We start from the raw sequence: 23,054 nt of genomic DNA, 5'->3' as shown, positions 1-23,054 counted from the left end.
ACATTGAATGCTTTTTAAATAAGTATCATTTCATCACAATTTGATAGGCTGAATCTACAAATATATTATCCAAACAATAGTTACCTGTCATTGCATCTTTATTACCTTCTTTATCTGAAGCCTGTTTACTCAGTCTTTACACTGGAGATTTCAACAGTGGCAAATGCTCTAGTTTTGGGCTTCAGTCTGTTCTAAAAACTTTGAACAAAGCAGTCCTTGAGGCCATGTACTTCTTAAAGACTTTAAAAAGCCCAATGGGCCTCCTAACTTACTCTGCAACAAGTCATATCCCATGAAGAAACTCACTCCTGTAACAACACAAAAACAGGGCTAGATTAAAGAAAATGAAAGAAAAAGAGCAGGGTCCCCTGCTGCTCTGTCTGGCCAGAATCATGTCTTTTACTGCCCATATCCTCTAAAGAAACGATGCTCTCATGATATATTACCCTAATACATCACCAAGTGACAGTTTTCTCATGATACTGTATCCTCAAAGATGTGATGCATGCCAGAAGCAGCGACAGGAGATCTCAGCTGGGGGAGAGAAAGGAGAGGGTTTTTTTTATTTTCTTTCAAATGTTTAAGCTACACTTTGGGGTTTTCTGATGTTATTTTGAGAGGAAAATCCCTGTCAATCGCAGCTGCATAATCCAGAGGACTCCTAGAAGTTTTGCTGTACAGCTTTTAAAACCGGAAAGCACCAAAAAAACAGTCTCTTCATTTAATTGAAGCAAGTTTTGAAATACGACCAAAACGCTTGAGGAACAACAACCAAATAAAAATAGTAGCCCAAAAGAAAGAAGCAACGAGAGTCTGTTTTCTATTATGAAATTATTTAGGCAAAAGGCCTCCAGACACTGCTGTTTTAATGAAGTTGCAAGGAAACTGAGAACTGACCCTGAATTTGTTTTCCTACGTGATCTTGCCCGTGCTACGCAGTGGTTTTAGAAAATAAAAAAAGGTTATTCACAGCAGAGTCTGCAGAGAGAAGGCACAGCCTTCAACTTGTCAGTCAGCACAGAGAAGAGCGAGAAGAGACAAGGAAAAGGAACATTTCAGGTAGGACCCCTCACAGGAGGCAAAACTTTCAAGGTCTTTTGATAATGCCTTCAACTCGCAAAGCCACACTCATTTTTGCTGCAACTGCTGCTTGGCTGCAGTAAAATCTTGTAGGGGCTGTGGTAATCCTGGGTCATGGGCAACTCACGGCAGGCATCACCCTCAAGATGTCTTCATCCAGCTGCTGCCAGCAAAGGAAGCCTCAAAGTCTTGGGAGAATTAGTCAGAAAAACTTATGACACCGTGATGTTTAATTTGACACATCTCACTTCTGGGTGCTTCTACTTCGTATCTACTGAAACTCCTTTGCCTCCATCAGATGCAAAAAAGAAAGGTAGAATAAGCTTTCCTTTGTTGTGATTAATCACACTGCCAAATTCAGTAAGATTGTGACTTTCAAAACTTCAGCCAACACTGTAGCTAATAGGAGAAAAAGCATATTTTGACTTGTGGACTAAGCAAAAGCGATATGGAAGTCATTGAGAAGAAACTAAAAGCCAAAGCTGTCAATGTCACTTTCACAGTCCTTGAGCTGACTTTGACCATATTTTGTGGCCTGGCCATGGCTGCTTTTGGGTGAGATGTAACAGCCCTCAATCACAGCAGTGATCACTTAGCCACATAACAATACCACTGCAGTCAATGAAACCACCCATGAGAGCTCAGAGCTTTGAGTCAAGCTCTTCAGTGCAGACACATGCACAATGCCCTATGCTCTGGGTAGACCCTGTTAATTAAACACTTATTTTTAAATGCTGCTCTGGAAAAAATTTGCTGTCCAAAATAAGAAACTCATCTTACACAACCACTTTCTTCTTGAAAAATCCAGTGGTTAAAACATGTTTTTGCATAATCGTAGCCCTGCAGGGACAGTTCTCACTTCTGAAAAGCAAATTCCCTTCTTTCTGTTTTGCACATGTACAAACAAACAGATTCTGGTATGTCCAAACCTTGCAAATCTCAACTATAATAATACATTGAATAGAAGCCATACAAGCAGGTTTTTTCCTCAGCCTGTGTTCCCTTCACTCCTTCCTTTCCCTTGCCCCACTTGCACTGCGGGAAGTAAAAAAAATACCTGTTTCTGACAAGTAAATGGAGCTGACATTAGAGCGAAGCTCGAAGGTGAACAGGGTATGCACAAGTCATTTGTCATCTTGACAAAGTGAGATTTGGTCACCAGTGGGACACTTGAAAGACATCTGAACAGTTGGCCTTGACCACCAGCATTTCTTACAGCTTATAAAGGGACCCATGGGACCAAGAACACAACCTGCTTTTGGAAGTGACTCCTGCAGTGGTACCTCTTGATAGATGTAAAGGCAGTGTGATATATCAGGTGCCATTAAGATCTTTGCTAGCAGGTTCTATTTACATAAGTATGGAGTGTAGATAGCATCTTGTTAACCCAATTAATGAGACTCAAATGTCAGGAAACAGATTATGCCTGGCTCAAAGTCCACAGTGCTCTGAAGGCAGACAGACATGATTTCATTGTGTGGGACAGCACTGTTCTCTTTGACTGAGAACTCAGGCAGCAATCCTTCTACCTGGACAGCTAGGGGAGGCAGAAAGATGATCTGAAATCCAAAAGTTTCACACCTTCAGCACAAAAAGGGGTCTTTATGATGAGAGATTCAAGTGCCCTGTAAAACAGAGAACCTACGGCTGAACCGAGGAAAACTAAAAAGTATCCACTTGCGGTCTTGGAAACTTAATTTTTTATTAACTGGACCTTCTTCTGCAATTAGAGAAAGTCCTTGTTGCCAAGTCACAGCCAGGTCTGGATTAGAAGAGAAACACAGTTTCATCCAGCCTGTCCACACTGCTGCGTTTTACATGGGCAATTGAAACATACTTCTCCACCCTAGAGATCCTGACCAAGATGAGATCACTAATCTCTTCATCAGTGACTCTCGACATGCTGCTTTATACAATAAACTGCTGTTCTCCCCCAGCCTCCCACTATTAAGCTCTATGATATAGAAGCAGATGCTCCTGTCACCCAGGTCAGAGCAGTGAACCCTGAATGGCACAGCATGAGGTGCTTGGCCCCAAAACAGAGCGGGGGTTTAGGGAAAGGCCTTGCGCTCAGCAATGCTGCCAGCTCTCTGCTCAGCATGACAGCTGTAAGGAATTCCTCTTCAGAGCTGTCTTCTCAATGGAGGAAGACAGAAAGCATGGGCAGCCTGGGCCAGCAGCCCAACCTCAGCACCACTCAGCAGGTTAACCTAAATCCTCTGATGGGCACAGTACCTCGTGGGCACAGACACAACTTATCTACAAACACACAGGAGTCCTATTAATTCTCCAGGAGACACTTCAAATCCTTCTAAACCTCTGGTTCCAGAGCCATACATAACTTTCCTGAAGACACATTGCATCCACATCCTCTCCTGCCCGCAGTCCTTGCGCCCTCTGTACAGGCTTGGAGCTGCCCGCTCATCTCTCCAAAAGGCAGCCTTCCAGCAAAACTCTCTTTTCTGGTACTTTTGCTTCCTTTTCCCCTTTTTTGGTTTCCACCTTGTTATGTTTCTTTTTATCTGGACTGGTTTAATTATTTCAAAAACAACCCCCAGTGATATCAAAGGTACTCCTTTTATACTAAAACAAAGTTTTAAGCAGCAAATATGTATGCTTCACATAACAAGTGCATAAAACCATTCAAATTTCTTACTATCATAGCCTCGAGTTCTAGATATTTTATAAATTTCAGCTTCAGATTGATTTTTGGGTCAAATGATTTTTTCTTGATGATTGAAAATCTTGCCAAGTTAAACTGAACATACACAGGCATTCTCTCAAAAGCCATACAAATTGCAGACTTCTTCAGTTTCTTCTGCATTTTCATGTTAAACAAGTTCTGGTTCAGTATCAGTGCATTCTGCTGCATCTTAAATGTCTACATCAACAATTTCCTCCAGAAATACTTCAAGTCTACAGATCATGGGCAGATTATGCCTCAAACATGCATCTGTTAAAAAGGTTCCTTACACTAGCAGACCCCAAACATTTTAAGATACAGCAATTTTAATTTTCCAGCATTTTTTATCCACTGCACTTACAAACATCCACCAAGACTTGGTTTATAGGCTAAAGAACTTGCATGTTTTGCATTTTGTCTGCCAAAATAATTTCATTCATTTATTTGAATCAAAAAAGATTGAATCACCAGGCTAGCTATCCCCAGGACTGTTTGGGTAGAAGGGTAAAGTGCTACATATGAAAATTATCATCTGTGCACTGTCATATACACAAAAAAAAATATTCTCTGTAACAAGCAAATGTTCAACAGCCTCCCTGTAGCAGGAGAGCCTTCTGGTTTATCAGTGTTTTATGTCTTACAGGCAATCCTTCAGCTAACAGCCTTATCTCAAAGCCAGCCACCCTCCTGGCTCCTTCCTGCCCCAGTGGTTTCAGGGTGACACAACCTTGAGGTGTTTCACTAACTGGCACAATCAGATCATAATCATTACATAGCCCTAGAGCAATCATTTATCAACTCTTCTCCATCTCTCTCAAACCATACCTCAACTGTACATCCAGACATAAAAAAGAACAAGGAGACAATCTCAGGACAACCAAGGTCTGTTATTCGTCATCCACTAATAAATCCTAAGACAAAACAGAAAAACAAATGCAAACATATGAGTCTAGCAAAGAACATACTTTGATGATTCCAAGCCTTGGGAAACTCTCATTTCCTATTGAAGCCAACAACATAAATATGTCAGGAGCAGGTGGAAAAAACCCAAACTCCAAACAAGGAAACATAATCCAAAACACAGAGATTTCTAACCTACGAGCTGTCAGAAATTTGATTTTCCTGGCCAGGGCTATGCAACATCTTTGCTTGCATCCCCCTGGTTATGGAAGAGTGCAAGGTGCTGCTACCATGCCTCAAGCAAGATGTTTAGCCAGGAAAGAGGATTTGATGGGGAGAGGGGCAGCTGATCCTGCAGCCAACAGAGGAGCCTGGGGTTACACTGAGCACACCTGAGCTGCCCAGGGTGAGCCATGCCTGCTTTTCAGTGTGAAGCAGAAATGGCACTCTTCAACTTCTCAAGTCTTACAGGAAGTTTCAATACTGTGTGCTGAGGTTTGCACATGCTTTAGGCTGCACTGCTACCAGGCGACCGACTGCCAATGCCCAGGGTGAACCAGAGTGTCTCTGGAGCAAAATGCAGTGCAAGCAGGTCAGCAGAGCTCTGAGAAGGCCTCACTCAACCTCTAACACTGAAGCTTAGTGCAAAGGTCTACTTAAAATAGAGACTCAAAAAAAATTGGGACTGCATTTGTCTGGGAAAATATCAGGTCTTTGGTATCATTTTTTCTGCATGGCATTTCATCACATCCCCATCCTTAGTACTCACAACAATAAATATATCTCAACTCTAATGCTGTTTCACAGTACTGCCTTTTGCCATAGCACTTCCCAGCACACACGTACAATGCTTCCCTCTCTGAAAAATCTGGGAAACAATACAGAAAATGAAAATGAAAACTATAGTCAGGAGGTTGATGTGTAGAATGGACGACAAGTAAAAAGCATGAAAATCATAGACAATGCATGAAGACAAGCTATTTTCTCAGCAAGGTAGTGATACACAGTCCTATTTTGACACCAGATTATGGATGACTATCTAGAGCAAGTGGATTCTAGACAAGAGGAAAACAGAGGGGGAAAAAAAACCAGGAAAAAAGTCTAATAAATAAATGGAGAGACAGACAAAAAGTATATGAAATTCAGGTGTCAGCACGCAAGGTCAGCTTCTGAGCTTCTGGGGATGATAAGGGATGAGATCCACGCTGTACTTGGATCCAGAGCCCAGCGCTTGATTCAGGTGGGTTCAAAACACTGCACAGAGCTTGGTCAGTCAAACAGTCAGACTAGGAATTTTTTAGCTGCAGCTTAATGCATAAGATGAAGAGGCCAAGAGGCCTCAGAGGAAGTAATCACACCAGTTATTAGGTACAGTATAAGCAAGTACCAGTATGATATCCATGTTAATAGTAGTAACACAGGTAAAAGCTTTTATGTAATATTGGGGCTTTTTCTTCACAATGGCCTTTTATTTGACCATAAGCTCAATATAAAGAGGTTGCATTTTCATTTGATTTTTTGGTTGTTTTTTAATATTTTTCTTCCCTCAAAATTTTCTATTAAATCATGACGGGGAAATAAAACCAGATATTTGATGGGGAAAAAATATCTTTTTTATGCAGCAGCACAAAGCAAAGCAGCAGAAGTACTGACACTGTGAGCCATTCACTTACAGAACCATAATTCTTAAAAGGACCATTAACAACTCAATGGAAGAAACTTGAAAGCTAATAAAAACTATATACAGGTAACTGTATGCTTTTTAAATGCCATTTTGATATTGGAGCGGCTCTTTAATAATGTTTTTCTTATTGGCAATAAAAAAGTGTCTTAACTTAGACTGATCCATTTTGTGCTTATTGTAGACGCATTCCAAAGACATTTGCAAGTTATATTACATTTTTCCATTTAGTTTACGGCATTTTTGTGCCCTTCATATTTTTCCATGTATTATTTATACATATTCTTTTGTATTTGAGATATCTGATCCTTTAATTACACCAAAGAGAATCTCATTTTCATACATGATGGATTGGATCTTCATCATCGTTACAGTGACATATCACCAGCTCTCTTCCAGGAGGGTTTTGCCAAGACCTATAATCAGTTCAGCACTGTGTGCATATGTGTATTTGCTCAGTGCAGCTGCCTATGTTAGAAATGTGCAAGTAGTGAACTCTTCACTAGCCCATGTGGTCTGAGAACAACATGAAATAGCTTCTTCCAGCCAGCAGATTTGCAGAAAGGCTTCATCATAAACTGTTACACATGACTGTGTACCACATCCCCAAAATTATTGTCACGACAAAGCAGAGTGCTCTGAAGGCCAACATACCTGTGAGGGATGCGCCACAGTCTGAGGCAGCTCTTGAATATGAAGTGCAGAACATGGATATCAAAAGGCCCGTGGATGGCACAGACACAACAAACAATACTATACAATCCATGATCGTTCCCAAGAGGAGGAAATCAGATGAGATGTTGCATGTGGTACTACTTGACCAGGGTGGGCATACCTGTATGTGGAACTAAACTGACTTGAACATTCCTCAAAACTCTGATGGAAATTTTAAGGATCAAGCCAGAGTAACCATCCTCTATCACAGAGAGCTTGTCAGGCAGGTCAAACTCTTGTTTCACAGATGTTTTGCATGAATTAAGAACAAGTACAGGTGAACCTACCAGAATCATCCTCCAGAAGAGTTTACCAAAGCAATCACAATCCACCTCTGGGTCTTGGTCCAAGTCACCTCTCTCTTGCAAGACCTCCTTCATATATACATATATATACATATCCATACATGCATTTCTTTCATTTCTATGACAAAGCACATATGGGACATCCTGCTGCACCAGACATGGCGTTATGTCTGGTTTTTGTTTTCAGGGTTTGTTTTTTGGGGTGGAGGGTGTTGGGTTTTTTCATTTAAGAGATTGCACATACATCTGTATTTGGGGGAAAAAAAACTAATAAAACTTTCATCATGCTGGAGCATGTTTGGGTTTCAGGAACCCTTCATGCACCGATCAAAAAAGCATTCTCTTTTGGAGTAATATGGGGGTGAAAACTAGCAGTACACTACTGTATCATAAGCTTTTTTGTCTCTCTGTTTATTATTTTTGTGGGTGAAGAGAAAGCTGATTGTATTATACAGTAATAAAGACCAAGAATATTTAAATTGAAAGAAGATGCAGTCTTGGTAGACTCTGTAGCTGATGTACATAAACTATTGAAATTAAATTAAATAAAATAGGTATGAAAGAATTGTTTGATGATTTTTTGTTTGGTTTTTAATATGCACTACTCCACTAAAAGTCATCTGGGCCGCATTATACCTTGAAGCAACAACAATTGAATCCTCATGTACTAAAACACTGCCATCTTCACTGAACATGTGTCAAACACTTGCTCTCAGGCTAGCTACGTGCTTTTAACTTGTGCACTGTGCCACAGAAATCAGCTCTGCTATAGGTAAAGAACCCAAGCACATCTAGTAGCTGTTTTGCTTTAGTCTGCAATGAAGACATGGTTTTTAGGATTGGGCTTCTTTTTGGCTGGAGGTGTGTGCATGCAGGGGACAACAAATGTCAAAGTTATTTCTTCGGTTTTTTGGTTTGGTTGCACTTGGTTTCACCAATTTACTAGTTCAAGCTAGGCAGAACACTAGGTCTTATAATGACAAATTTAACATCATTTTTTATGAGCAAAGGTCAAATTCTACACTGCTCATTTGGATTTAAAAGAGGAAATTTAAACTACAGAATGATGTTTCATGCTGAATAAAACTTATGGCAATCAAAAGCTCTGATTTCTAGTTTCCTGAGCTCCTGTCTCCAAACTTTTCTCAGATTTCCAACACTTGGTTATCCTTTCTGGCTCACATTTATTTCCTTCTGGTTCGGATTTAGGTGATAAAAGGTTGAAACATATGATTACCACTCCTCAGGTGCAAATGGTAAGGTTGAGGCACAAGCATGAGGGAAGGGGGGAGGAGAAAAGGTGGGGAAAACGGCTCTGGTTTAGATGTGGTTTGTCAAGATTACTACTGGCTTTTATCAGCTATTTCTTGACACAACTCACTTTGTTCTAAACTAGTTTGGGGAATAAAAGATAATAAAAGACTTTTTTCCCCACAAAAACCATACAAAAATTCAAATAATTCATTCTCTTCAAAAAAATTCTAGACACCCTTGCAATGGCAAGGCCAGCATTAGCTGAGGTACACTTATCTATTTCCTTGCAGTTCCTCACTTCCACCCTGTCCCTTTCAGCTGGCATTTTTGGTATGTTCATTTTGAAATTACACACACCACTGGCCAATGGATACATTATTCTTGGATCCCTGCTTGCTTCTGGCGAGGTGCTCAGGGTCCATTGAGATGATGACAAACGAGCACGAAATGACACGGCTCTCCACACCACTGCTGGCACCACCACCTGTCATCGTTGTCACTGCTGAGCTCATCTCACCTTCAAAAACTCAGCACTCAGAACTTTAACTGGGGCTAAGTTAATTCTGTGGTTTTTTTACATTCTCACCCTATAATTATGCACAGGTTCTCATTTCACCTATTTCCGATGGACTGCAGCATTTTTATGTCTTTTCCACGTGTATGTTGAAGCACGTATTTCTTGAAAGCAAATGCCATAATATCAGTTGTGAGCCTACTTCTATTTTGAGTGCTAGATACCTTCCAGCCAAAAAGCTGTACCAACAAAAACTCTGCTGAATTTCATCATTTACCGTACTTGCACCAGATCTGAATTTAAATATTCCATGCCTGTTTTAAATGGTGACAGTCAAATAAAGGAAATCTAATCAAAAATTCCCTTAATAGTCTGTTAATAGCATTTTCCCCCCAACATTTCAAAATCCTCAATATACAAAAAGTCCCAAACTTACCAAAATGTGCTAGGCTTTTATATTTATGAAGCCTTGTTTGGTTCTACTAACAGAAATTTACTTATGCCTCTACTACCTTCAGCCCAAAACTTACACATATAACGGAAAAAGATCTGAAATTGTCATACACAACATATTTGGGGTTCTCAAACTGCAAAAATGTGCGAAGCTTTCCTATGGATTTAAAAAAGAAATCATTTTTCCACAGATGTGGGAGGAAAATTTTAGAAGAAAATTTTTGCAATAGGTAGTGTAGCTATAATCACTTGCAGTCTTCAAGCATTTAATAACTGGAATCAATTTCTCAAAGTGAATCAATATAACTCCATTATGAATACCATCAAGATTATGTATTTGTTACCTATAATCATCATTACCTATTCAGACTAGTTCCCTAAAACGCAAATTTTTTTCACTCATCTTCATAACCCACAGTTTCACTGCTTTGATTTTCAGAAGGCAAGAAGACTTAAGACATTTTTACTGTTGACCATTAAGCATGACATAATGTCACAATCGTGTGTTCTCCAATGGTTTTTGTACTGTCAGGGGCCACACCATTATCTGAAATAAGTTTCCCTTTTTTGGACAATTTTTCTTCATAGGGTTGGTTAACTTACTGCCCATCACTTCCAGCATTTCCTTTCAGTGTTTACCTTCATCTGATACCCGACTTGGTGCAGCACTTCCCACCCTTTCATCAGGAAAGTCTTTAGCTATAAACACAGTTGCAATGGGTTGCTCAGCCATGGCACAATCAGAAAAATAATTTTCCAGTGCAACTTCTCTGTACCTGTTCTACCCATCAGCTCTAAGTACTTTCTCCAATGTCTGTGTTTAACAGTATATGAGGTGAAAGCATTTGAAAGCAGGTACTTTCAGTTGCCTTCAGCCTTCTTTGCCCTTTCCCACTATCTCAGATCCTGTGGAAAACAAGGTAGGATGTTTTATTTCCAGAGGCAGTGCTTCTCCAAGGAGATGCAGAGCCACAAGACATTCAGAGTGGAAGTGGGCAGAGCACCAAAGCACTCTGGCTCTAACAGCATTTTGCAGACAGCAACAGCAAGTCGTAAAGCATAATTCCCCAAACCTATGGATCATGAAGACAGCTTTAATTTGTCTTATGCCCATTCACGCCTCAGAAGAAGCTCAGGAGAACAGACACACCAAAAACCTGGCATCTGTGCAGCCCGCCTGTTGCCAGAGAGACACAAAAGAAAACGAGTAAGTTCAGATGGCGACTGTGTCACCCACATCCACTTGTAAAGTGGAAGTGCATGAAGTAAAAAGCAATGTCTTTGTAGTCAAACCATTAGACCAGGAGTTAGGAGACCTGAGCTTTCATCAGTCCTACAAGAAATTCCTTGTGGATAAACCACATTCTGTTCTTTGACTTTGATGTTTTTCTCTAAAAGCACAAAAATAAAATGGCCATTTGTTGCACTCAGCTATAATAATGACAAGTTCTTTGGAGATCAAATTCACTCATGCTTAGGCCATTGCTAAAGTGTGGTAATTGTGAAAGTTCACATTGAAACTATTGTCTTAGAGGTATTAAAAATTACCATTTTTATGGCATTATTAAGACCATTTAGTAGAGTCATATAAATTATGAATGTGGGAACTCGAGACTTTACCCATAGAGGCTTATTCAGCTGGTAGTTTTTGCATGCAGAGCATTACAGTGTTTACATACACACACACCTACACACCCTTACTCTTACCTGTTTCCTTATATTAAAAGCCAGCATCAGAGCTGTTCCACGCACTCAAACACATTTCATTTTGAAAAGCAGGGACATCCAAAGCAGAGCTCACTGTGGGTGCAGTGCCTTTTCTTTTAGAAAGCATTACCTATATTTCAGAAGTGAATGGCTTACTACACACCATATATGAAACCTACAGCATGTGACCCTCTATGTGAACTTCTCTATTACCTCAACTTCTCTTTCCACGTGTTAGAGCAAGTGCTCAAGAATGAGCAAATCTGGTTTGGTAGCTAAACTTGGCTATCTCTAGGACATCCTCACCAACGTCCCTCTCGTATTCAAGGTTCAGGAGTTTGCGTTAACAATAAAATTCTAAAACAAGAGATAGAAGCTTCCACCAAAGAGGTGTCCACAGACAGCAGTCTGTGCTCTATCTGCTTTGTTTTTGCTCACGTTCCTACCATGAAAATGAGTCCACCCTGTCTCTGCTAATCAATGAGAAAAGAAAACTTTTGGTATTGGTCTTCCTGGCAAGACTTTCCAGTGGTGTAAAAAGAATTGATTTTGTAATTGCTCTTTGCAGTTTTCATTTCATTATTGCAACTTACTCATTATCCATGAGCTTCCAGTGTTTACCACATTTGCTCCTAGAGCACTACTGGTTACTTTACCCCCCAAAATTATTTAGCCTGTTAAGAGAAAGCCAGAAATCATTTTGCTTGTGCTGCCTCTCATTCTCTCTTACTAGGATGTACCCATATGCTCCACAGGACAGTCTGCAAAGTTCTGTCAAACACGTGATAATACAGTTCGTGCATTTCAGTTCTGTGTCCTCCAATTTGTGAGATGGGCAAAGTCCTGGAAGGGGGTTGATAGAATCATAGAATGGTTTGGATTAGAGGGACCCCCTAGATCACCTAGTTCCAAACCCCTCACCATGGACAGGGATGCCACCCATTAGATCAGGTTGTTCAGGACCTGGCCTTGGGCACTGCCAGGGATGGGGCCTCCAGAGTTATTTAGGTATTCCTCTTCATCCCAGAGCTGTTCAGATTTCCATAACTTGTGTTTTTATTTATGGCAGCCTGTGGTCATGGAAATGCATCACCACTAAGGAAGACATGCCATAATCCAATCTGCAATTCCAGTGACTCTCTTTACTGGTGTTTTTAATATAGGTGCCCTCTGTTGAATTTTCTGTCATCTCCTAAGCAGCAATTGCTTCCTTTCCGTAACAGCTGATCAAGCTCTCTTTTTAATTGCTCACTTCTTACAGTATGAATTCCCATCAGGTTTGCCCTTGAAGAGTATGATCACTCTTCCAGAAAAAGTTCCTCACTGAATTGTTATTAAACAATCAATATTTCTAGTTGAATGTAAGGCAATCTGGTTTTCTATTCCCTCCTGGTCACAAATCACCCCATTTTTTCTTTTGTTTCCTCTTTCCCTAGACCTCTTAAAATTGATCTTTTCCCTTGTGGCAGGCCTAAACAAAGATTTCAGCAAGGGGCAGTCCAATAAGTCAATGCTTTGGATGTCACACAGCACTAAAGCCAGTATCTCCAGACTGGTTTCCATCTCCTCTACCAAGTCTCCCAGCTTCCAACTCAAGAAACAGAGATTGCATTTATCCTTTGGCAGAAATAAAACTGAGTGCAGCCAGGGCAGGTAACTGCAGTAACTCACTAGGCATCTGTGTGCTTAATAAAACATAGTGTTCTCCTGGCACAGAAAGGAGCCAAATGCCCTCAGCTGCCATTTCACTAAAGTAAGCCCTGCAAACCACAGGGATTTAGAGTTCTTACATCCAATGCTTTTTGCAGTTCTTCATGCTCGCACACTAAAAGGGTGCTCATTGATTTAATAAAGCCAAGGTCTAGAGAGATCTATAAATACAAGTGTTTTACCCTCATGCATTATTGCCCTGATGCCCAAGACTGAACTTCTGCTCTTTCACAGATAAATTGCTTCCTCACTGGTTAACACCAGCTTCCATTAGCAAAAGTGGTGGCAGACATATTTGGGAAGGTGATCCATGATAAAACACAGCTTCGTCTCTCTTTTTGTTTTTCCTTTGATTTCTTTACTTGCCACATCCCATGCTCCTCTTTTTCCCACCTGACTCTGCTCAGAAGAAATCAATAAGGTATTCTTTATCAATATTACCTAAAAAGTTATCAATTATCTCACCTAAAATCTACTGAACTCAGTGCAGTGACAGATATCAACCTCGAGGGGTTCAAGATGATCTTGATCCTACAGTTGCCAAAATTGCCTTCTAAAAGGTAGTCTGAAACAATTATTTACATCTTTTATAGACTTACAATAATAATAATAGAAATATTATTAGGGGGAGAAGGTGTACTGATATTTCAGTCCTAAAGTAGAACACGTTCTGTACATTCAGCTACTCTGTAAATTCCAAAATGTAAAACATAGGGCTTTCTAGCCTATACTTTTCTTTGCATTCAACAGTAAATTAAGGTTTATGGCTTTTATTTAAAAATATCATAGGAGGTTTTATTTAGAATGACTGTTTTACAATAACTCCTAGGCCTTGGCTTGTCCAACTGAACTGCTCCCAAAAATGCTTAACTCTGAAACAGAACGACAAGGAAGCAGAATGTTTCTCCCCAAAATGTGCATCAGCTAACAACACCATTAACCACTGCACTCCCAGCACAGCAGGCAAAGCGCTCTGACAAAAGCATCACTTGTCCTTTCACTGTCATGCTTTTACAGCACATACAGTCACGTTGCTGCCTTCACCTTGGACCCTTGTGGAGCTCCTCACCCACTGGGATTATGATAGGAACCAGCTGGGAACTCATAGCAGCAGCGTTTCCAAGCCTTACCTTTCCTTCTTTTTGCTGAGCTACAAGCTAAGACTTCTGGGTGCACCCCCAGCTCTGTGAAAGTTCTCCCCACAAATTCACATGGTAAACATGGTTTCACAATGTCCTGAAATAAAGTAATGTACAACTTTGTGCCCGGGTTTTAAAGTCAAAGAAATGATTGCCAGATCATGTATTGGGTTACTTTCAATTAGCTCAGCTCTGAGATAACCTTGTGTTACATAAAGGCAACAGAGTCACCCAAGATTTGATTATCTGAAACATTCCCCTCTCTGTGCAGTTACATTTAGTACACGTCTGGATGTTCTTACTAGCTGAAATACACACTTACCAGGCAAACACACATTATACAAGGGTTGTCTGTGATAAAAGGTATCTGCAAAATTTCCCCTTCATTTTCACATTTTGCAACCGATCCTGAAATAGAAATAAAAATTTTAAAATACTAGCATATTTCATTTCACCCTGACAGTTTTGGAAACTATCCTCATCACACTCATGTTTAACCCTAGCTCCATTCCTAGATTTTAAACCCTTTAGTAATTTGCCCAATTTAATCAGTTCAGCATTTCTGCAAGATTCTAAAGAGAGCAGGGAAATGAGTGGCCTTTTATTGCTGCACAAACCTAGACTTTCTTTGTGCCCCAGTTATAGCAAAGAAGGACGCTTTTTCTTCTCTCAGATGACGTGTGGAGAATAACGAGTACTCCATGCAAAGCAGGATACGTCTATAACGATAGATCCAGAGCTCACTGAAATCAGCAGAAAGCTGTCCATTGCACTCTGAGAACCTGGACCAGCACAAGCCCTAAACCGAGCATCCTTTTAATGCACGGCAACCACTTGGCAAATGAGTCAAAATTAGCAGGCTGACTGTCAAACGGAATCAAATTAGGAAAGCCTTTACGCCCCTAATGCTGATTAGTCGGTATTCTGTCATGCTGGAATCACTCCTCAAAGTCTAATGGCTCCTCGCCTGCGCTAGAATTTGATTCTGCGTTTCACTCCGTGCCCCAGATCCCAGGAAGATAAAACCCTCGAGGGGAAACGGGCAGAATGGGGCGGGGGAAGAAAAGCAACAAGAAAACCTTCTTTGGGAGGCAGAGAGGCACGGTCGCTGCGCTCACCTGCCCCAGCCCACGCGGGCGCACCTCGGGCCGCCCTTCCCGCGCAATGCCACCCGGCGCAGGTGGGCCCGCGCCGCCCGCGCCCGCCGTACCTGTGAGCAGGGAGGAGGCCGGCGCCCCGGGCAGGCACAGGACGCCCAGCAGGACGGCGGCGGAGGCCGGGGAGAGGCGCGGGGCCGCCGGCCAGCCCCCGCCGAGCCGCGGCATCGTCCCGAGGGTGCCGCTGCCCACCCGCCGGCTGCGGGGCAGCGTCCGGGACGCGCCGTCGGGCGGCGGAGCCCGCCCACCCCCGGCACGCCCGGCCCAGCACCGACCCCCGGCGCCGGGCAGCGGCGGGGGGGTGGGGAGCAGGACGGGAGACCGCGGCCCGCCGGGGAGTCCCACCCCACGGCGGCACCGGGGGAGGGGACTGCGGGTGCGGGGAAAGCAGCTGTCAGCGCCTGCCCCTCGGCCCCGCACCCCCTCTTTCCATCACCCCCCTCCCTTGCCCGCATCCCTTCTTATACCTTCCTCTCCCCATAGTCCCTCCTCCGGCACCCCCCGGCCCCCATGCCTCCCTCCCCCCCGGCGCACACACGCACAGACAGGCTGCCAGCCCCAGACCCCGTTTCCCTGCCGGGAGATGCCCGGCCACTCCCTCCCCGGCCCCGCCGAGCACCTCCCGGCCCGGCAGCGGCGTCGGGGGGCTGCGCCCGCGGCCGCTCTGCGGGAGGGCGGGGGGAAAGGGAGAGAGAGGATCGAGGAGAAGAGGAGGAAAGAAGAAGAGGAGGAAAAGGTAGAAGAGGAGTAGCAGGGGAGGAAACGCGGATCCTCGGACAGGGCCGGGGTACCTGGGCACAGCGCGGCGGCTCCGGCGGCCTCCGGCGGGCTCGTCCCCGGCTGGTGCCAGCGCCCTTGGTGCTGCGGGCAGGTTTTGCCAGCCGCCAGCGAGCGGCGAGAGGGAAGGAGGGAAAGAAGGAAGGAAGGGAGGGAGCGAGGGGTCGGAGGCTGTCCGCCGGGAGCTTCGCGGAGTGGCTCCGCTCCCCGGCTGCCCGCCCGGCCGGGGCCGCCGCTCTCCCACAGCCGCCGCTCCCCGGAGCCGGCCGCTCCCCGAAGGGCTCCTCGGGCCCTCCCCGCCCGGCTCCGGGGCTGCCTGCCCCCCTCGGGGCGCCCGGAGCTCGGCACGGTGTGGGCTCGGCCGAGGGGCTGGGGAGCAGCCGGGGGCAGCTCCCGGGCCGCGCTGTCCCTCCCCGAGCCCGGCCCGCCGAGCGCGTCCCTCGGCCCGTCGCTCCCCGGTGAAACCCTTGCAGCCTCTCCGTAACACTTGCCACTTGCAGGACCACGCTTTGCTGTCCCAGGTGCAAACACGGGCAGTGTCAGCGACAGACATCCCCGACACCCAGCGTTTGCGCGCACAAGTAGGCGCGGGGTCTGGACGGGATGACACTCGGGGAGAGTGTGGCAGGAGACTCTTCTATGACAGACCTTCCCGAGCCTGCTTTACAAATCGATTTCTTTCAAACTGTGATGTTTCACTTGGGGAAATGAACACTGTCTGAAATTTACTGGTCTGACAGCAAGCTGAAAAATGCTTTCATATTTCTACTCGTTCTGATTTTATTTCTTTGGGCGCTGCATGTGAGCTGTGATTTCCAAAATGCTTACAAATAGTGGAAAATCAGGTGCATAGTAGGCTGGTGTATACAGGACTGCTTCAAATACATTTTACTTTCCAAGACGAGTTGATTTGCAAGTTCATTTTGAGAGTAAAACCCAAAAGCCAAGACCTCTGAAAGTCTACACCTTTGCTCTAAAAAGCAAGATACGTACACCTCACTTACAACACAACTTGTCACCTACCTTTAGGGTAGAAAGCAAAAGTCCTAAAACAGCTGAAATTGCGACTATGGGAGGGACTGCAGAAAACTGATACCGATCACCTTCTGGACACCACTATCAAAACCCCTCTCCCTGAGGAAGGGAAACCTACTTTTTTCTTCCAACCTCAATCTATACAGGTTGAAGCTGCATAGGAACATAGAATAATTTAGATGCTATTATAAGGGTTTTATATTCCCTAAAAATACAAGTGAGGTCCAAAACTTTCTCCACGCTGTGTAGAATACATTATAAACTCGGTATATAAGTACAATGCATGTAACCTGGAAATATTTTTTTTTTCTGGGAAATATCATTTTTATATTTCCATGCATTTTAAACAAAGATAAGCCTGTAGAGGTACATATTATTACACACTTCTCCAGAAGAGATTTTCACATATCCAGATGTTTTTTCCATTGGAAAGATGTACTGAATCGTCTGGTAAACTGGCTTTTTCTTACTTCTCTATCTGTAATCAGTGGTTACAGTTCCCTTTTCTAATTACAGTGCAGCCACAGCCTTTCTAAAGCAACAGCCATAGGAAAAATAAATCTACACTGATAATTTCTTAAGTGACAACTACCACAGGAGAGTACTTATATTATCAAATGCATCGAATCTTCTCTTTATGCTGGTCTAAAATTCATTAAATATTAACATCACCCGGTGTGAGAAACATACAAATCACAATGAGGGCATCAAATAACAATCCAGGCATACAAGTAACAGCAGGGAACATGCTAAAATAGTCTGGAAAATGCAAAGAGGAAAGTTCTTTACAAAATGAAGACAGAAGGTGACAACAACTGAGCATCGCACTCAATCCTTGCCATAATTCATTCACTTAAGACAAATACTTCATGAAATCATACTAAAGCAGAGCAGTCACAAAGCCATATGTACAGATTTGTGACGTGATTTTCCTTTTTCCGTGGAAAGAAACCATTGTCATCATCACTAAAGCACCTTCCACGCACTGATTAGGCCTGAAACTTACCTCTGAACTTGTTCAGGATGAAAGCATTGTCCATGGGGTGAGCTCACTCCATGCATCTTCTGTTGCGGCAGCAGTGCTGAGGAGAGGAATTTGCTCATCTTCCTTGCTTGGAGCACATCCTGAAAAGGGACTTTAGGTGTCCCTGTGCCATGGCTACTCCACACCTCACTGCCTATTGCTGTCCAGTGGAAGAGCCTGCTGAGGACTGGTGCTGCCTCCGAGTCTCCCTCGTTCCCTATCTCCTCTGTCATCGGGGAAGAGGGGAGATGAGAGAGATGCTCATCCTTAGCATCAACCTTTGTTGCTTCCTTGATATTGACAATGATGACATATCACAGGGGAAGATCACTCATTTAAATCTCTCATGAAGTAAAACCCAGCCTGGGAGGGAAATATGCCATCTTAATCCTCCCCCACCTTGGTTTCACCCACTAAGTGTTACAGGGTTGTCTTGGCTTTTTATCTCTCCCTTACCCATTCTGCCAAGCCTGCCTTATCAGGGATCAGCATCCTTTTTCATTGTAATGTTGTCTTAGGTTTCAAGGTGGGTTGGTTATTTTTTTTTTCCTTTTGTATCCCTGTTTAAAGAGGTATCTATTTTTCCAAGCAACCTTCAAAGCTGCGGTCATTTTAGCAAAATCAGAGGGTCACACTGAAAAACGGTGTCCTGCTATCAGATACATACAGAGATTTTGTGCTATGGCAGCAGTTAAAACAGCAGTCATGTCATCAGACCACTTACCTCTTTTGTATAAGCATTGCATGGTATCAGCTGTTATTGAAAGGATACGTTCATTAGTTCTATTTAGTGGTTAGCCTTGGCTCTTCCAGCTGATGGAGCAGTAGCTGTTCACAATTACCACTTTGTGCAGAGCTCAGCTCCTTCTCCAGGGATGCTTTCCCAGTGGTCAGCCATAAAAGAATGTCATGGTCACCCAGCACCCACCCTAAAAGAAAAACAAAGCTTTATGGTTAACAACAGCAACAGTGAAGAAGACAGTGATCACATTCACATGTCTCTTCATGATTTTTTTGCAAGTCAAAATCGCTAGGAAGCCCATTCTTCATGGGCTAGGGAATTCTTCCAGAAGTGGCAGAAGGCAGCCATGAGTCATTAGAATTAGCATGTATTTTCTTTTTTCTTTTTTTTTTTCTTTTGGGAAGTCACTTTTCTAGGTCTTGGGCATAGGTTGTCCGAGAGTTTCCCTATCATGCAAGAAAGAGTGCAATAAACATGCTGCATGTACATCAACACTGCAGGTGTCCCTGCTTTTATTACTTTTATGTTGTTATACGTTATTCTAATACAGTTTCTTTGTGATTATGAGACTCTTAGAATAAAGAAGAAAATATGACCCAGATATACGCTGTCCTGAAGGCTCTGTAGATTGGCACAAGTTGCTGCTTCCAGTTCTGGCTTGCTAAAGAACTATGCATTTACAGGGTAGTGAGGGTGGTTTGCATATCTGATCAAGCTTACACATTTCTATTGTTATTAACAACTTGCAAAAGATAAGGAACTCTCCATCCAGTAACTTACACCATCAAAACAAAGGTCAGGGTGAACACATTTGCTGTAGTTGGAGGCGTGGGTGTGATAAGCTGCAGCCCTAAAAATTCTTGCAGAAAGACCTATAATTTGGGAAAGTGTTTTACTATTATGGTGCATCAGCACACAGCAATTGAGAAGCTCAGTAGTAACTCATAGGATTGTGATGAAGACATGGCACTTTCCTGCAGGAGAGCAGCTGGGAGTTTGCAGTTTCATTCCTCAGTTCTGAGTGGGCTGTAGTCTTTGCATGTTCATTCATTTCAGCTTAATCCTGTTTTAAAGTTAAGAGTGTGTGCCAGTGTGGACATACAGTATTTCTTGCACGCCACTTCTCCTCTAGGAGATGATGTTAATAAACCTCGAGAGTGGCCTGATTATGTCAAAGAGGTGCTCCTGACAAAGCTCCCCTTCTGCAAAATATTCAGGAAACTTAAATGGATGCCAGCAAGGTCTGGAGACCACACCAACAGGTTTTAAAACTGTAACAGGATTAAAAATCACATATGGTCAAAGTCTTTAAATAAAAGCAAAGAACAAGAAGTATCTAAAATTTACAGTGAGACTTACTTGCATAAATGTTTATAAATTTTATCAAACAACTCATAATTTTGACAGTTTTCCATAAACCCCTGGAACATGCAAAGCATTTAATTTATTTGTGGCAAGATAAAGATAATGAGCAGCATTTTAAAAGTTTATTAACATAAAATGTCCTGGCACAGTCATACTTACATACTTCTATTGTTTAAATTACATTTTCTAAGAACTCAAAAAAAAAAACCTTACAAAAGGGAGCTTCTGATTGCAAAAGCATTCAAAATTATCCTCATCATTTGTATTCATGGAAAAGCAAACTAACCAAACAGCATAAACTAAACTGGATACAAGCACCAGCCGTACCTCGAACTGAAAAATGCTTGTGTGCAGCAGAAAATATGGCTCCAATATGGAGACAATACACTGCTGAAATAGTCCATATCAAATATGCTAAAACAACAACAAAAGAAGTAAATTACAGCAGAAAGGCTGGGGCCATCCCAATGATGGAACTCCCAGCAGAAGCTGTTCCAGAGGCCGCAGGCCAAGCAAACAGAGTAAAGCAGTGTATGCTGGTACTCCTTTCTGTTATTTCGTTGCTGTAAATAGCTTGCCTTCCAGAGATAATAAAAATTATTTTATGTGAGTTATATAGGTTTTTGTTACATTTACCCTTGAACATCTGCTGTGTCTGATAAAGGATAAGAGTTAATGAAATCACATGAAGAGTGGCATACATGGAGTACTGCTTTGTTTCCAATTTGTGAGACAAACCAAACCCTGCATTTTGCCTGCCTGTTCTGCCTGATGAGTGTAGCAAACAAGGAGTACTCAAGAAATTTTTAAAAAATGGAAGATTGATTGATTAACTGATTGATTGCAGATGAGGATGGACCCTGTCTGTACTAGGTTCTTTACTAAGTTCTAAGTACTAAGTTCTTTATCCCGCTGCTTGACCCTGCAAAAGACAAAATATGCTTATTGTGACAGTAGACTGTTCCTTCCAGACAGGATCTAGTTGAGAAGCAGCTGCCTCTACCCGGCACAGAAATGCAAAGGCTTTCATTTTTGCTAAGAGACAAGTCTCCATGATATGCATGCTGTAAAAGCATCACTTCACCTACTGATACTGTACCCCATGAGTCCATTCCTATTGCTGCTTGTCTCCTTCACAGCAGAATTACTTCCAGGACTGTTTTTTCTTTTGAACGATAACCAAAAGCTTATAAACTCAGCAGTGAGGTTTGAGGAACGAAACGCACGGACTCGGAGGCTGCTCTCCTTCCCCCGGGTGCCCTGATTCGCAGCCAAGCGAGGCAGAGGAGCTCGCTGAGTTTCCAGCCGCCCGCGGGAAGGAAGCGCGGCGGGGCGGGCCGGGCGCTTTGCGCGCCGCCGCCGCCAGGTGGCGCGGTTGGGAGCGCCGAGCGCAGGGCGGGATGAGCCGCGGCCGCTCCCAGGATGATGCCGAGCCACGGGTCCGCTCGGAGCGAGCGAGAGAATCCGTGTGCCACCATGTCTTGATCCCACCTACACCAGCGAAGTGCTCTCTTGGTTTATTCTCGGAATGTGGCTTTTCTTTTAACTCTTCTGGCTTTGCCTGTACAGGACATTCGCTTTTGCTGTCCCTGCGACACACTCTATTTTATCCAGAAACAAAAGAGTTTTACAAAGAACCCCTATTTATTGTCATTTTCCAAATACAAAGCCTAATCAATTTACTGATTACCTTTTACCTTCAGTATATTGGCTATATATCATTACAGCAGGTAATGTTGTATACAGTTCCTTACCCTTCCTTCTTGGCTTCTGACTGAAGTGAAGCAGACTCAATGAAACAAAAATACCCGATCGGTCCTGCTGACTGACTGCACCACACATACAGAAAGCAATGATCCAACAATCATAAGCAGCCTTGTAAAGCCCCATCAATCAGGATATGTCCAAATAATGCACCTGAGCAAACTGGGGCAATCCTGCACTGATCTGCCAAAATTTCTGCAAGTTATGCAGCTTCATAATGAGTAACATGACCATTATTAAAGAAGCAATACTGCAAGATTTAATAACTGAGCTGCCCACCACTCTTACTGGCTTAATTAAACTCTGGATATTCTGCCTACGCTTAAATCAAGTAGATGCACGTACAAACACACGAAAAGGCAGAAATAACAAAGTATACTAGCAACAAAGCAGAAATTCATTGAAAATGCATTTCATTTTGCTACTGATTTTCCCAGGTCAGATTAATCTCAGACCTTCACTAAAAAGAAAACACAGAGCCACTGGGGCAAGAGAAAAAAATGTACTTCCAGAAGGCAGTGTAATTCATCTACCTGCCTCTCAACTAGCTAAGGCTCTTTCAAGAGATGAGAGCAACATTAAATGTGCCAGAGGTGGGCTTTTGGTGTCATTACACAAATCTGCAGGGAGTTTTTGCCAAATCCCTGAGTTTTCTAACAGTAGCATACCTCCAAATACATCATTTAGAAGCATGAGGTGAACAGAGACAGGGAATAGTATTTACTTTGGGAAAGTATCAGTCACATGTCTTGTATATATTAGCAGGTTAAACCCAGGAGAGGCAGCTGAATTACTTGTGACCAAAGAAAACAATTAATCAACAGTTTTAAGGCTTCGCAGAATTTTAAATATGTATTTACATGTGGTATACACTATTTATTTTAGGTATCTTTAAACCTAGACTCTGAAGTCTAAAGTTGGCAGAAGATGGAAAACATCTTCTGAGAGGTTGTTTGGTGATAAACTATTTTCAGACAGAACAGAATTTGTGGCTTAGGGTTCTGGGGTTTTAATTCAGCTAACTTGAAAAACAACATTGAGCTGCCTCTT

The 23,054-nt window shown here is 42.8% G+C and overlaps 1 protein-coding gene across 1 annotated transcript in view; it reads right to left on the bottom strand.

The window, feature by feature from the left end:
* Positions 1–15,721, bottom strand: part of BMPER (BMP binding endothelial regulator) — a 147,181-nt gene extending 131,460 nt beyond the window's left edge. The window contains exons 1-2 of the mRNA XM_030969852.1: positions 15,351–15,721; positions 14,463–14,548 (exon numbers count right to left, since the gene is read on the bottom strand). Of these exons, the coding sequence (XP_030825712.1) occupies positions 14,463–14,548; positions 15,351–15,465 (201 nt within the window). The 5' untranslated portion in view covers positions 15,466–15,721. The remainder of the gene's footprint in view (positions 1–14,462; positions 14,549–15,350) is intronic.
* Between the last annotated feature and the right edge of the window lie 7,333 nt (positions 15,722–23,054).

The sequence above is a fragment of the Camarhynchus parvulus genome, chromosome 2 (assembly GCF_901933205.1).
Source record: "Camarhynchus parvulus chromosome 2, STF_HiC, whole genome shotgun sequence".
NCBI classification, from domain to species: Eukaryota; Metazoa; Chordata; class Aves; order Passeriformes; family Thraupidae; genus Camarhynchus; species Camarhynchus parvulus.
Note: the sequence above shows the minus strand (reverse complement) of the source record. Positions and strands in the feature narration are given on the sequence as shown.